This window comes from Erinaceus europaeus, chromosome 4 (genome assembly GCF_950295315.1).
Source record: "Erinaceus europaeus chromosome 4, mEriEur2.1, whole genome shotgun sequence".
In the NCBI taxonomy this organism is placed as follows: domain Eukaryota; kingdom Metazoa; phylum Chordata; class Mammalia; order Eulipotyphla; family Erinaceidae; genus Erinaceus; species Erinaceus europaeus.
In genome coordinates, this window is record NC_080165.1 from 25,748,215 (window position 1) to 25,764,456 (window position 16,242).

The window sequence follows — 16,242 nt, forward strand, 5'->3', positions numbered from 1 at the left end:
ATTTAAACAGAAATAAACTTATTACTGGTAGGCTAACCTAGCCCTAGGTAATCACTATTAAAAATTTAGCAACTCATAAGAGTATCAGTGCTTTTACTTAATGCATAAGGCAGATTTTATTCTTTTATATTTTTGTCTTCTTTCCTTTGAAGACTTATTCCCGAGAGAGTCCGTGTGAGCTCATGTCACTTTGTAAGGGAAAATGTAATACAATACTTAAATATTACATGTTGTCTTCCAGTTTCCCAAAAGACTACAAAGGAGGAGAAAACACTCATTTTCTATTTCATATGCAGGGCAACATTCCCAAGCAAGCAGATAAGCTCTGGGTCCTTCTGCAGAGAACCACTAATTGTATCAGGATGAACACTAATATGATCTTTGTCATGATTTGTTCTGGAAGTAATATTTGCAGTAAAATTTAGAACTGAAACCTTCATGAAGTCTTTAGGTCTTGCATTTTAAAAATCTCATTGTACCTAGAAAGTAAATCTACTTCAAATTTGCATTTAGGGAAACAACATAGTTATTTGTGCAATAGACATTCATGCCTGAAACTCAGAGGTTATAGAGTTAAGTCTTGTGCCACCATAAGCCAGAGCCAAACATTGCTTAACCAACTTCCTTCTTGCTCACCCTCCTTCAGGAGACTGCTGAAACGAGTTAAATGAGGGTCCATTTGGAATTCAGGAAAACAAATCTATAAATACCCCTGATTGAGAAGTATATGAATTAGAAATATATGATTATAGACAAAAAATTATTAGGATGGGGGAGACAGCACAATGGTTATGCAAACAGACTCTCATGCCTGAGGCGCCACGGTCCCCCGCACCACCATAAGCCAGAGCTGAGCGGTGCTCTGGTATTTCTCTCTGTATCTCTCTCAAAAATAAAGTATTAAAAAAAAAAAAAAATCCCCACTCAATTCCAAAAAAGAAGAAACAGAAGTGCATTATACTTAAGTGTAAGTCAGAGAATGTTAAAAACTATTACAAATAACACAAATTACAATAAAAGCACATTAACTTGAAACAGAAAACTGGAAGACGACTCAGGTCTCAGGAGGGGTGAAACAGTAGCTGTACTGCACTTGCATGATTTAATAAGCTATGAAGATATATTACTGATAAAAACAAAAGTTAAGCCTTTTTATACCTGTTCCTTTCTAGAAATAAACATCACATCCCCTTTTGGGGGTGGAGGCAAACTATTTCCCAAATAAAACTTGCCCTTAATTTTTTTATATGCTTTTTAAAAAAATATTTATTTATTTCCTTCTGTTGCCCTTGTTGTTTTCTATTGTTGTAGTTATTATTATTGTTGTTATTGATGCCGCTGTGTTGGATAGGACAGAGAGAAATGGAGAGAGGAGAGGAAGACAGAGAGGAAGAAAGACACCTGCAGACCTGCTTCACTGCCTGGTGAAGCGATTCCCCTGCAGGTGGGGAGCCGGGGGCTTGAACCGGGATCCTTATGCCGGTCCTTGTGCTTTGTGCCACCTGCGCTTAACTTGCTGTGCTACTGCCCGACTCCCTAATTCTTTTTTTTTTTAAACCCTGAATTCTTCACCATCATCATCATCACCATTTTCTACCACCACCACCACCACCACCATTATTATTATTATCACCAGGGTTATCTCTGCAGCTTGGTGTCAGCACTACAAATCCACTGCTCCTGGTGGGGCCATTTCCCTTTTTCCCTTTATTTCTATTTTACTTGATAGGACAGAGAGAAATTGAGAGAGGAGGAGAAAGAACAGGAGAAAGACAGACACCTATAGAGCTGCCTCACTGCTCATGAAGTGTCCCCCCTACAGGTGGGGAGCGGGAGATCAAACCCAGGTTCCTGATTGTGGTAATAATAAGCACACATACCTGGGTGTACCACCACTTGGGGTCCCTCTAATAAATTTTAACATGCTAAAAAATAAGTCTTCCCAGCTACTTAATTTTCCACCTACCATCTGTGTAGGGGGGTAGGGGTACGCTTTAATTTAGTGCATGTATGATTAAAAAGGCTGAAACAAGTAGAGGTGGAAAGAACTGAATCAAAACCAAGTTAGCAGGAAGAGTAATGAGCTGGTAAGTGATATGTTTTTTTGTACTCACCATCTCTCTGGCTATCTCCAGAGCTTCTTGCAGGCCATAGAGTCTGCCACAGACCAGGTAGATTCCATTGGCCCAGAGAATACAACCCTCATGGACCCAAAATTCATTGCTGTCAAGAGGTAGTTCAGGGATTTGTAACTCCAGCTCGGGGCCACCCTCTGAAGTGGTGGGAATAGAGGGCTTTGAGTCCAAGACAGTCTTTTCACTGCTGCCCTCGGTGGTTGCTTTTTTGCAGGGGAGCCCCCTGGACAGAGATCGAGGCCCTCCACCACAGTCTTCAGAACGGTGCCGACGTTTAAACCTGGGGTGGGCGGCGAGGCTCCTCTGCTCCTTCTGCTGCTGCTGCTGCTCTTCCTCCTCCTCAGTGTCCGTCTTGGAGCCATTCGAAGCGCTTTTGTGCCGTACCTTAACTTTGCTCTGCATTTCTGTGGCCCTCTTAGGAGGGGGATTCTTCGGGAGAGTGGCTGCGTAATCTTGGGGATAAAAGGGTCCAAAGAGGTCACCCATGTTCCGGTAACTGGCCCACTTGCCACACAGACAGCAAACCAGGTGTCCCATAACAGGAGACTCTGTTACAACAGGTCCCTGGAGCATAAATGAGGAGGCTGGAAGCGCCTTGCTTTCAGTGCTGCTGGGGGGAGGAGTCAGTGACCTCTGACCCTTCCGACCCCTCACCAATTTGGTCTGTTCTTCCTCTTCAGCATTGATGATTGTACAAACGGCTCCAAGTTCACACTTATTAACTACGTGGATATAAGGGAAAAAAGACTTGTTCTTGGCATCAGTTTTATCCAGTGGCTGGGTAGCGTACTTGAGTTTGATCTCAGGTTCCTGGGGTTCTACAATGGGAACTGCTTGTTTGGTTTTCCGCTTCCTTGGCTGTGCTCCAGGCTTCCTTCTCTCCCTCCTTTGCCTCTGTTTTTTTGGCTTTGGCTCTCCATCTGTAGAACCTTCTGGTATGTGAGGGGGCTGAGGGGGTGGAGGAGGTGGTTGCTGTTGTTTTTTCTGCTTATTCACACTACCAATGGGTCTCCCCTTCTTCTTTCCTGATGGGAAATATCCCTTTGGAGGGAAGCCCTCTTGTTTGGGCGAAATAGTCACTGTGTCATTCTCTTTCTCTTCAGCCTTAGCGTTTGCTTCAGTGGCCAATGCACCCACTGGAGGTACATTCTTTGAGTCAGGAAAGATTAAAGGTGCAGCCCCACCCAGGGAACCATCTGGTCTCCCCTGGTTACCTCCAGGCTTCTGTGAGGTTGCGGAAGTCACAGCACCAGTGGGTTCCTTTCCAACAGAGGCTATTTCTGGGTGTGTCTCAGTCTTCACCTTGTCGTCCCCGCTGCCACACCACTCCTCTGAAGACCTGCTGAGAGGTTTTTCTATGCTCAGTTCCTGGCTCGCCGGACAGGCTAGGTCAGATGTCACCTCCGCTTTTCTCTTCTCCATTTCAGCATCCTGCACAGCAGCACTCCCACCTTCAGGAGGGCCACTCTTCAAAGACAGTATGTCGTCAAGAGTGACCGTGTCTCCCCCAGCCTCAGCACTGTTTGAGGAGGCACTCCTCCTGATATTTGGAGATGTGATCTTCTGAACTATAGCTTCCAATTTCAGTCCTCGTCCTTTCCGTGGAGGCAGTATTTTGGTCTTAGCAGGACTTGTAAGAGTAACAGCAGGGCAATTTCTACTATCTGGACTTGAAAGGTCCTTAGAGGATTCTCTCTTAGGGACAGATTTGATATCCTGACTGTGAGAAAGATGGGCATAGGAATTGAATGTTTTGTCAGCACCTTCTTTAGGTGGGTGAAGGAGGCGCCCTTTATCTTCGGTGTTACTGTTCTTCATATCTTGTGACTGTCTCTTACTGGGGATGGGAGAGATGAAAGAGCGGACACGTCTCCTCATAATTAAGGGGTTTTGAGAAGAATGATCCTCTTGACCTGGAAGCCTCAGCATGACATTACTAGGTTTGGATGACTGTGCAGACTCAGGTAGTCCGTGTCCATCGGTCTCGTGGGGTGGTCCATACCTTTTTTGATTGGACATTCCTGGAGGCCCACTGCTTTTGGCTGGAGATGTTTGTCGAGAAAGATCCCAACAAGATTCTTGTTGCAGCTTCTGGGAGCCGTGCTTCAGTTCAATGCCTTTGTTAGCCAGGCCGTCGCTTGACATGAGGCAGCGCCCACCTTCCTGACCACTCGGGTCATGGTATGTCCCCATTGGAGGGCCATACATCATGCCATCTTTGTCATTTTTCAGAGGGCTCCGCACTCTGTCAAGAAACTGCTGCTGCCTCGGGCTCTTACGTTGACCCTCCTGCCTGTGCTGCGCTGCAGCAATTACTCCCTGAGCAGAACTGCTGCTCCAGTCTTTATATTCCTCTTGTTGCTGCTGGTACATCTGTCTCTTATAATGGAGCTGAGAATTCAAACCTGCACTGGGGTCCCCATAAGCGTGAGCTCGGGTGTTTGCATGATAAGCAGAGGCAAGACTTTCAGAATTGGGACCAAAGGGAGCATGTAAAGAACTTCTGTTGGCTCTCTCTGAAAAGGTCATATGTGGGTTCATGTGGTGGGGGTCTCCTCCTGGGCCTCTGCTCCTCCCAGGAGACATCTTCAGCTTTTCTGAAAAGTCATGATACTGAGAAGGGGACCGACCCCTCATGCCCTCCCGCCCACCAACTCTGCCAGGGACCCGCCGCATTGGTGTGGGCCTGCTGTCTTGTGGTCCATAGTCCGAAATGGAATCATGGGTAGCTGCCCCAGGACTGGCATTGCCTCGGTAAGACTCATGCTTGATGCTAGCAGAATGGCAGTGGTCTCCAGGTTTCTTGTTGTTAAAACTAGCTTGGGATTTGGATTGTTCAAAGTCTTCCTCTTTTATCTGCCCACTCTGGGATTTAAGCTTTGCTTCCATGGACACCAGCCCACCTGGAAGAATGACTGACTGACTTAAACTTGGATTGAGACGTTCATTCCTTCCAAGTCTGGTGTCGGTACCCATGTGCCCCAGTGAGTGAGCCCCTGGATCCCTGACAATCTGTCTTAGTGGAGAGATATCACAGATCACTGATCTTCTTTCAGAGAGGGAAGACTCATGAGCTGATGACTGAGACTCTATTTCAAACTTTCTGGGAATTGGATAGTCGGCCAAATTGATCTGCTTCATTTCAGGAGCTGTGCTGCTTGATTTCCTCTCCCATGGGCCCCAGTGGGGGTTTTCTAGTAGGGACCCAATGCTTTTGTTCAGAAGGCCCCTGCTAGCTAATTCATTGGTTTGACTGACTAAGACATTAGGTCTCGAGGTTCCTTCTAGGCCACCAGCTATGCCCTGGTGCTCCTGAGTACTCCTAGAATACCTCCTGTCAGGGTGGTGGTGATAGCCTTGTAGCACTTCCTGCAGGAGGCTAGGGAATTTCTCATTCCTACCCTTTCGCTCCCCGTGGCCAGTGAAGTCTCCCTTATCTTGTCCCGTAGGATACTGAGGAAAGCCACTGATGTTTCTCGGCATGGCTGACCCAAAACTATCTTTGTAACTATACCGCAGACTCCCAGGTGATTTGCTAGGCTCAGTTCTGCCTATAAAGCCAGCACCGGCAGCAGGGTGCCCGCTCTGGCCATTCCCCTCTCCGTTGTGATTGGAGTTACTATCTCCGTTCTTGTTCCCTTTGCTCCCTCCTCCTGGAGGTTCTGGCTGTGAAAGTGACGTGTGGCTGGTTTCCTTTGTTCCACCAGTGCTGGGTGGCCTCTGAGTAGCCGCAGGATCCTCCTCTTGGGAGCCTTTATCTTGCCCACCAGGTTTGTCTGCTCGACCTGTCATGGCTTCCCGGGAGACAATCACCCCAATTATCTTCTCATTGACTTTTGGGTTGCCCTCAGATGACAATGTTGTGTCCTTAGCACCTGGTGAGGTGGCCTCTTCTCTGGCTGCGGGACTGGCACTGAGTCTTGGGACTTCATTCTGAGTGCCCTGTGTGGGTGAAGAGCCAGCTTTCTCTGAGGTTCCCCCCTTGTAGGTGGTATCAGAGCTAGTGCTCTGGCCACTCAGCTGCCTTACTCTCTCACCTTGATCTTCAGAGCTGCTGGAACAGCCTCCGTCCAGTGACTCTGCCATAGGGGATTTGAGCTGTTCCTCGGGCTGGGAGGAACCTTCTGAATTTGTACAGCTGTCGGCTTTCTTAGAAGATGAGGAGGGTCTCTTGGAAGTCTTCTTTTGAGGTGTGAGAGCATCAGAAAGTAGCATGTGTTGTACTGTATTAGGAAGATTGGCCACTTGAGTACTCAGGGCACTCAAACTACTCAAGCCAGGATCTGTCAGTCGCTTTTCTGGCACCCCTTCCAGTCCAAACCCTTTGAAGCCTGCAGCATGAGAATTAGGGCTGGGCATCATTGATGGGGTCGGGCTAAGTTGAGGCATTAACTGTAAAATTCTGTTTCTGGAGCTCATGGATACACTGCCTTGCCCACACTGGAGATTCTCTCCACTCTGCATGAGAGGAGATGGGGTAGAGCTGCAGCTTGGAGACTGAACTACAGAGGCAGCTGGGGAAGGGTTAGAAATGGGACTGAAGTTCTGATGAAACTGCATGGGGGACCTCACAGGAACCTCCGGCTGACTGTACTGTCCGACCTGGCTTTGCAGGGGCAGCTTTGTGGCAGCGTTGGTGTACTGCATCACGTGCTGAGGGGTATGCTGCTGCTGCTGCTGCTGCTGCTGCTGCTGCTGCTGCTGCTGCTGCTGCTGTTGCTGCTGCCCCTGCTGGGTCCCTTGTGGAATCTTTGCCTGTTCAAAATTTTTCATAGATTGGGGCTGATAACTGTAATTTGATTGTGTTCCATAAGCCTGTGCATTAGAACCCACATTATGTCCTTCATACTGGGATCCAGCATTTACGTTGTAACTGCCATCATAGCTCTGTCCAGACTGGCTGAAGCGCTGTGGTGAAGGGAAGGAAGAGGAAGTGGAGGTGGTGGCAGAAGATTGGTAGTGCTGGCCAAACTGACCCACTCTTAACTGGTAGCCAGTAGCAGAAGATGGCAGAGTCGAGGGCCGCTGCATTGGCTGCAGATGAGAGGAGCTAGAGGCTGGCTGGCCAGTGGTCTGTGGCAGAGGCTGGTGGGACTGGTAAAGCTGTTGTCTCAACTGCTGCACTTGCTGTTGCTGCTGCTGCTGTTGCTGCTGTTGGCTGGAAGCCTGCTGTTGGTACTGAGCACTCCCTGGAGAGAAAGGCCCTGTGTAATCCTGCTGATAATGAGACACACTACCAAGGGCAGAATGCTGTGCTTGAAACTGACCCACATGACCCTCACTCCCATACTGATTGCCAAAACTGCTCCCCTGGGGGGGTCCATAGCTCTGTACAGGCCCAGAAGGCCTTCGCTGAGGAGGCTGCGGGGTTCCTGTTGTCACGGGGTCTTTGTTGCCTGCCATGTAGTAAAAGTCTCCAGTCTCTTTCCGGAAACCCTGGTAGCCTTGATGGCCAGAGGTTTCACTGGCCATTGCTGCTGCAGCAGCAGCTGCTCCTCGTCGTCCACCACCACCACTGCTGCCACCACTGCTGCCACCTGCACCCCCAAAATTCTGGAACATCTGGGCCTGACGAGGGCTGAACTCTTCTAACCGGGAGGAGCTGTGTACCTCCTGTGAGTAGCTCTGCTGGTTTCCGTGGTAACTGCTTTGCTCCCGAAAGGACTGCATACTGTTCAGCAGCACAGCAGCAGGCCAGCAGCCCTCCTAGAAACAGAAGAAAAGAAAGAAAAATGTTATTAGACATTCACCTGTAACACAAATAAAATCAGGTTTATATGAAGGTAAGATTTGATGCTCAGATGAACTTGATTGGCTTGAGTGTCCTCTCCATTTATTTCTTACCCTATCTATTTCTAAAAAATGCAGACAAACAAGGAAATGGTCTAGAGGCAGGAATCTATAGTAGTAGTAGCAGTATAAGGAGAAATATTATGGGTAAACTAAAAAAAAACACAACAACACCTTTTTGGATAGAAACCAACTGAGAAGGAAAAGAAAGGAAGACACAGCAAGCTATCCCTGCAGCACTGCTTCACCACTCAAGAAGCTCCCCTCTTTCCCTGCGAGTGGGGACTGGGGTCCTGAACCTAGGTCCTTGTGCACTGTAACATGTACACTTTACTGGATGTGGTAAATTCAAATTCAATACAGTGTAAGCCTCATTATTAGCTAAATTAACCCCTCAAATTCAACTGGGTTAAAATATAGGGCTGTGTCTTCCAGTTGTGATGGCATAAGAGTGAGAAAGATTTACATGTTGTTTTTATGAATCCTTCTATAAATAAATTCAGGCTTCTGGAAATAGGATCTAAATGTTGCCAATTGCACCAAATTTTGCAGCTGAAAACCAATTTAACTTCAGCATATCAGTCTCTCAGGACCAGGCATTTTGGTCTTGAGAGAACCAGATTTGGGCGCAATTCCTTCTGGGGTCGGTTCTCAGTCCCCTTATAGTCCTTGCCCAGTGTGATGCCTTTCTCCTCCCTATTACTAGTAGTTTACAGACTAGTAGACAAAGACATAGAGACAGACAGACGCACGCACACAGGAAGGGGGAGCGCGGTCCAATGCCTCCTAAAGGGAACCAGGCAAATATTCTTACTATACATGAAGTGATTAAAGAAAATGGTGCAATTTCATCTTTTTTCTTTTTTAGAAATTAACAACAAAGATCATTCCAAACACTGTCTTTAAAGTATCAACGTAGTCAGTTTTAAAGTCATAAGATTAGCAATGACAAATGCCTACATTACTTTGACTGAATGAATACAGATTAAGTGTATGTGGGGGGGGGGGGATCAACGCTCCAAAGGAAGTAAGTCATTCATATGGAATCTGCATACATATATCAAAAAGAGATTTACCCCCAAACCTCCAGCTTTAAGTGCTTTTTCTTCCCCTGCTTGCCTCACTTTTCCCCCCTTGCTTTGAGTGGTGGCAGATGGCTATGGGGGTGTCTAGAGAGGTTCAGAACATAGTGCCTAGTGTTCAGTGGTCCAAAGTCGACAGGATGATCTCCACTTCTCAATGATAAGGGTCTATCACTTCACTGTCTCATATAAAACCACTAGCTTTCCTTTTACCTCTTCCTTCACAGTCATCACTACCATACTCCAACCCATTCTCCACAAATATTTCAATAGTTTCTTCTCATCTTTTCAAGTACCTGCCTTTCCTTCCCAGTTCACCCATTGTTTTTTCTGCCTATTTTTCTTTGATGCTTTAAAAATAAAACTTTCTTGCAGATGCTACCATGATGCCAACCTGACTTCCCTGGGCAGATGACCCCACCGATGTATCCTGTAACTCCACCTCCCCAGAACCCTAACCCACACTAGGGAAAGACAGAAACAAGTTGGGAGTATGGATCGACCTGCCAACACCCATGTTCAGCGGAGAAGCAATTACAGAAGCCAGACCACCTTTTGTACCCCATAATAATCCTGAGTCCATGCTCCCAAAGATGAAGAATAGGAAAGCTTTCAAAGGAGGGGGTAGAATGTGGAACTCTGGTGGTAGGAATTGTGTGCAACTTTACCCCTCTTATCCTATAGTCTTGTCGATATTTTTTATTTTATAAATTTTTAAAAATAAAACTTTCTCCCTTGAGATATCAACAACACCTGATACTTCTAGTTATTGCCTGTTTGGTGTATGCTGCTGGCATCCCCGTGTGTCTTTACTCCTCCCCTAGCCTGTACCCCCAGGAAAAGGCACCACAGGGACTATTAAAAGGCTCCAGTAGTCTGTGGCTTCTGGTCCAGTTCGGTTGGGAAGAGGTGGGAGAACACCAAGAAGGAACTTACTTTCCTGGCTACTACTCAGTGGCTACTGAAGCTGGCTGAGACCTCATCCCACTGACAGCCACTCAGTCAACCTTTTCACTTTTTCCAGACTCCAGAAACTACTATTCTTTGCCTTTCAGGTCTAGGATTAGTAACAACAACTGCACTGCTAGCCCAGAAGACACCACAACTCCTCCATGTTTGTCCTCAACCCCTGCTCATATGTCAGTCTCAATCTGGCAGTGTAATCAGCTCCAACTTCATGAACATCCTCTTTTTAAGTTCTCTTGCAGACAAGCTGGGAGCTACGTTTCTAGGACCCTTTTCCAGCATGTTTCTGGGTTAGAGGTTGCAAAGAGAGACAGGAAAAGAAAGGGGGTGATAGCTTCTCCACTGCTCATGGGAACCACTGTACTCAAGATGATGCTTTAGTTCGAGATGACGGGAAGCGCCTGCCCTGGCTTTCCAGTCCCAGTTCTTTCAGAGTAAGCCCTCAATTCCTCCGTCAAAACCCGTCATCTCTGTAAAAGAAAGCTTCCCCTTTTTTTTTGAATGAATACTGAATGATAAAATTAAACGCCCCTCAAAGCACCGAGTTTGAGTATGCCATCTGTTTCTTTCCAGGACACTGACTAATATAGTTCTCTCATTCCCAGGATTTCATAGTAGATTATCATCACTTGGGAAGTGAGAGACTTCTATTTCAAGTAATATGGCATACCAGAGGGACGAAAATTTCTCAACAAAACACCTAGAAATGTCAAACTGTACAGCAAGAAAATAAGCAATGTCCAGAGTTCGAAATTGTATGGGATGTCAAAAAGCAGTGTATTGGGACTCGGGCTGTAGCACAGTGTGTTAAGTGCAGGTGGCGCAAAGCACAAGGACTGGTATAAGGATCCCGGTTCGAACCCTGGCTCCCCACCTGCAGGGGAGTCGCTTCACAGGCGGTGAAGCAGGTCTGCAGGTGTCTTTCTCTCCTCCTCTCTGTCTTCCCCTCCTCTCTCCATTTCTCTCTGTCCTATCCAACAACGACAACAATAATAACTACAACAATAAAACAACAAGGGCAACAAAAGGGAATAAATAAACAAAATAAATATTTTTAAAAAAGCAGTGTATTAGGGTTCAGGTGCTGACTCTGAGCACTAGGGGTGAGGCTGTATTTGCAGGGGTCTGACAATGGTTTGAATGGCCATGCAGGGACAGGGCAAAGCCTCTATTCCTCTCTGTAAGTGATGAAGGGAAAACAATATTCACTTCCACATAAAGACTGAGTAGTAACACTCTGTGTTTAAAATAATTTTCATAAGGATGCCAACATGGTGAATAAGTACATAAAACATTTAGTTTTAGGCCTTGCACACTCTGCCTCACTGATTCTATCTATAAAAGGGGGGGAGGTCACAAACTAGCAGAAGCAGCACAACAAAAATGGCAATCTTATGAGCTAGTAATTTTACTTATTAGATTTTTATCCTAGGGAAAACTCAAAGCAAACCACCAAATAAAAATAAAAAGTACCAATATATTCACTCCAGTGATACCTATAAGAAGACTAGCAAGAATCCAATTCTTTGTCATTTAAAAATAATTAAGCAAATTATGGTACATCCACAACAAATAGCATATACTCATTAAAAATAATTGCAAAGATTTTTGCACCATGGGAAATGCTTATTATGTACCATCAGATGAAGAAAAGTAGGACATAAACTCAAACCTGTGTTATGGTTACAACTATCTAAGAATTAGGTATTCATCTGGCTATGAAGGTCAAAGAGAATAATATGGAAAAAGCAATACCTCTGACTATTCAGGATAGCAGGATGGTGGGTGCATTTTTGCTCCTTTTCATTTCTATTTGCATTAATGCTTATCTAGGAAATAATCCATTTGAAATGTATTAATTTCATTTAAAAATATACTCTTTTAGAGGCTGGGTGGTAGCACGGTAGGTTAAGCACACATGGTGCCAAGCACACAAACCAGCGTAAGGATCCTGGTTCGAGCCCCCAGCTTCCCAACTGCAGGGTAGTCACTTCATAAGCAGTGAAACAGGTCTGCAGGTGTCTTTCTCTCCCCCTCCTTTCTCCATTTCTCTCTTCCTATCCAACATCGACAGCAATAATAATAATATATAACAAGGGCAACAAAAGGGAAAAAATAACCTCCAGGAGCAGTGGATTCGTAGTGCAGGCCCCGAGCCTCAGCAATAACCCTGGAGGCAAAAAAAAACCAAACCATATATATCCTTTATACTATCTCAAAATATCCTTACTCTACTGGCAGCAAGATGGAAGAAAGGAAGGCCTGGAGAACCCCATATGCTCAGAGACAGAAAGAGGAGACAGGCACTTGCCAGGCTCCTAGACCTTCTGATCTAGAAGACCTGGTGTCAATACTACACATGCACTCCCGACACCACACAGTGCTCAGTGGGTATGCACATAGTAATCACTGACTCCAAGCTAGTTCTCTGAATCTGGCTAAAAACAGCTGAATTTCACCCCATATAGAGCAAGTCTATTTTTAGACATCTCAAAGAACCAAGAAGCTGTGGCATCCTATCACTTGTATGTGTGTATAACTGCACAACAGTTAGACTGTTCTGCTTCTGGACAGGTCAAAGGAACCTGGGTCACAAGTGCATCTGTCTTACAATCACAGGAGCAAATCCAGATGACTAAATTGAGCACATCTGATGGGCAGCAATTCTTGGGGAAGGACAAGAGAAGGGGTTTGGGCAGCAGTTTTATCTCAGGCTAGTTATGGAATGACCTAAGAACTTTTCCCTACCCCAAAACCTAGATATAAGACCAGGTCCCAGGAGACAGGGCATATACACACATGTATTCATTAATTTAGGGCAAAATATATACCCGAAAGCAAAAGTGCACAGTAGTTTGCAGTGAGTCATTAAATGAAGCAAGCAAGTAGAAAGACCTAAAAAGACACCATAAAGTTCCTAATAGTTTCTATTCAGACCTAGATACCCTCCCTCACCTACCTCCTATTACACTTTCCATAGTCTCTCCAAAGCTAACCTTATCAAAATAAGGACTACAAAAGCTGAATAAGGGCAAGATACTGGCATGCTTTAATGATGACTCCCTTAGTTCCTATCAGGCCACCCCATCATCTGGGGCCCTAGTCAGGGAGTCCTGGGATTCCCACACAGACATGATGGCCTAGACCTCTCTCCACTGTCACTGGTCATCTCCATCAGGAACATAATGGACCCCTTTGTGCCATCCCCCCCCCCCCGGACCTTGCCCCCAATGTGGATAACAATGGTAGAGAATGTTCCATCCTCTGAAGGGAGGTTGGATAACATATTCTATCTACCACCTGAGGAAGATGGATCCTGAAATTGGTACAACTTGGAATGTTCCTACTCATGACCACAGAATGCGAGCTTGGACCTACAGGGATGCAGAGGTTACACAGGCTCCTATGCTAAATATGGGCCCCAGATCAAATAGATGGGGTTACAGTCTTTATACACTTTTCCCATATTTGGGAGCTACTCTCTTCCCTGATCCAGCTTTCTAGTCATTTTTCCAGCCATGACATCATTGCCCAGACAATAATTTGGGTCCACCTGCATATGAGATGTCAGATTCAGGCAAAAAAATAGTAAAGTTATCGGCCCTTTGGAATATACCTAAAATAGACCTAACAGCTCTTTCCAAAATGGAGATCCCAAATTTTCATCTGCAATATTCCAGCCTTTAGGTTCATGATTAGTCAACAATTTGTTTGGCTTTATATGTTAACTCTTTTTTTCAGCCACCAGGTTCCAGATGCTACCATGATGCCAGCCAGATGGATTTTCCTAGGCAGATTATGTGTCCTGGAGCCCTGCTTCCCCAGAGCTCTGCCCAACTAGGAAACAGAAAGACAGACTGGGAGTATGGATCGACCTGTCAACACCCATCTTCAGTGGGGAAGCAATTACAGATGTAAGACCTTGCACCTTCTGTACCCTATAATGACCCTGGATCCACATTCCCAGGAGGTTAAAGAACAGGAAAGCTATCAGGGGAGGGGATGGGTTATGGAGTTCTTATGGTGGAAATTGTGTGGAACTGTACCCCTGTTATACTACGGTCCTGTCAGTGTTTCATTTTATAAATATAAAATTTTTTTAAAAACTAATTAAAAAACCAAAAAAATTTCCCTAAAGGCTATGAGATCTACTGATTTCCCCCTTGTCTCATTTAAAGGCTAGATTAGTACATAATTTATAAACCATCATAGACAGCAATTAGTGTCATCACTTACAGGCAAAGTGCATTTCATTTCATAATAGTAATACAGTTAGAAAGATACCAGAAGATTAATTCAAAGTGGAATTGAGTAAAAGTGCTATATGATAGAACCCCAAGGAGTTAAAAATAAAACAAACAAAAAAAAGTCAGAAAATATATCTAGATGAAGAAAAAAAAAACACAACAGTATCATAAAGAGATAAAGCTTCCACAGATTAGTTTATAAAGGCTTCAAGATTCTCCAACTGGTAATAGTTTGTATCCAAATTTCAGCAACCCTGAATATAGCAAGGTGTATTTCCAAAACCAAATGACTCTTCTGAATAGCCAAAATCCAACCCTTCATATGAAGAAATGAACAGTCATCCTCTATCACCAGTCCAATTATGGATTCCTATAATCTTTCCCAGCAGTTTGCCTATGGTTCAGATCCCATCCAGAATGCAAGTAGTCTGGTCTCACTGGAGTCAACTGGAATAATTTCTCAGTCTTGTCCAGTCTTATCTGCTCAGTAGAGCACAGCCCATCTACTTTGTGGGGTAGCCTTTAATCTGTGTGGCCAGACTCAGGCCCCTCTATCTTGGCAGCAAATCCAGAGATGTGGTGTTGAGCTTTGTCCCATGCACCTCTCTGGGGAACTAGGTGGTGGGCCATCCCTCTACAGTTGATGTTAACTACATTCACATAGTCAAATCCTGCTCTTCAAGTGTCTCCAGTGTCAAGCTACCACTTTAGTTTTCCTAACTGGTAATACTTTGTGGAGGGAAGAAATCCAGAGATTATGCCAGTATCTTAATTTTGTCGAACATCCTATCCGCTGATAACCACCACATCAACTTCGTCTATGATGTTTGCCAAGTGGTGGTTCTCTATCCATAATTAGCAGGCAAACTTTCCCTCTTCATGACTCATATTGCTTTTCACTTATCTGATGCTCAAAATGTCTCAGATTTGGCCAGTAGAAACCTGTTCAGAGAGACTGCCATGTGTCCTTTTGACATCTATTCCCCTTTTTCCAGTGCAAGATGTTTTCAGGCTTATCTTGTATTTCTCCTGCCTTGACCTTTGGAACCAGCTACTTCTCTGCGAACATCTGACTCCTTTCTGGGGAGGATGATATTTGGAAACAAAGATCTGGTCACTAAAATTGTTCACTACTACTGGACCTTGTTGCTTCTAACTAGAAAATACAAATGAATATTGACCCCTATAACTATCTGTACATGTGCTTAAAGAACCAGGAGTTTATCTTCAAACCTCTAATTCCGCTAAATCATTCATCTTTCCACATTTACCAGAGACAGCTCCATTATTCTCTATACTTAGAAGTTGCTTAATAAATTTGCATATTTTGCTTAATACAACCAAGCCCCAAGTTCTTCAGTCTCATCCATAAGTGTCTTCACTATCACCTCTTCTACAAGACTTACCACTTACTGTCTACACTCCACCTTCCATGAAGTTTTGACTGTTTTTGAAGTTTTTGACTGTTCATTTAAAGACAATATGCAAAGGGTTAAGAGTCAAGTGATAAATGTTCAACTGTAAAATCAAAGTTTTTTCTACGTTATAACTAAAGGGTGTTGGAATAACATGTTATCTTTCTGGGAGCAAAATAACTGGTAAGCCCTCACTTCACAATATCCAGAAACAAAGTCCAAAGTGAATCAAAGAGTTAAACATCATATACACGAGATAATTTTAGAAGAAATACGAATAATCCCAGAAAGCCAATCAATCAGACATTCATTCAGTTTAGAGTTTCTATCCTTCACTAAATGGAACTTTTTTTTTTTTTTTTGAAAGTGGCAAATTATCTACGGGTCAGGTAAAGTACAAAGTCTAAACCTAAAATGCTTTCCTGTGCCAGAAAGTGGCCATATGGTTTCAGCCTTCTGGAACCATGTGACACCATCCTGAGTGGGTACTGGCAATCTTGTAGGACAGAGCCTTAAAGCTCTTCACAGTATCAGTGCTCTAGGTTGGTGAGAAAATGGATAGAGATGATACACGCATGTATGCACGCACACACGTGTGTGTATATAT

The 16,242-nt window shown here is 44.7% G+C and overlaps 1 protein-coding gene across 4 annotated transcripts in view; it reads right to left on the reverse strand.

Moving 5' to 3' along the window:
* The window catches only part of TCF20 (transcription factor 20), a 177,406-nt gene that overhangs the window by 53,535 nt on the left and 107,629 nt on the right, over window positions 1-16,242 (reverse strand). For all 4 annotated transcript variants that reach the window (XM_060189069.1, XM_060189070.1, XM_060189067.1 and 1 more), the window contains one exon: window positions 2,115-7,841. In XM_060189069.1, the coding sequence (XP_060045052.1) occupies window positions 2,115-7,805 (5,691 nt within the window). In that variant the 5' untranslated portion in view covers window positions 7,806-7,841. The remainder of the gene's footprint in view (window positions 1-2,114; window positions 7,842-16,242) is intronic.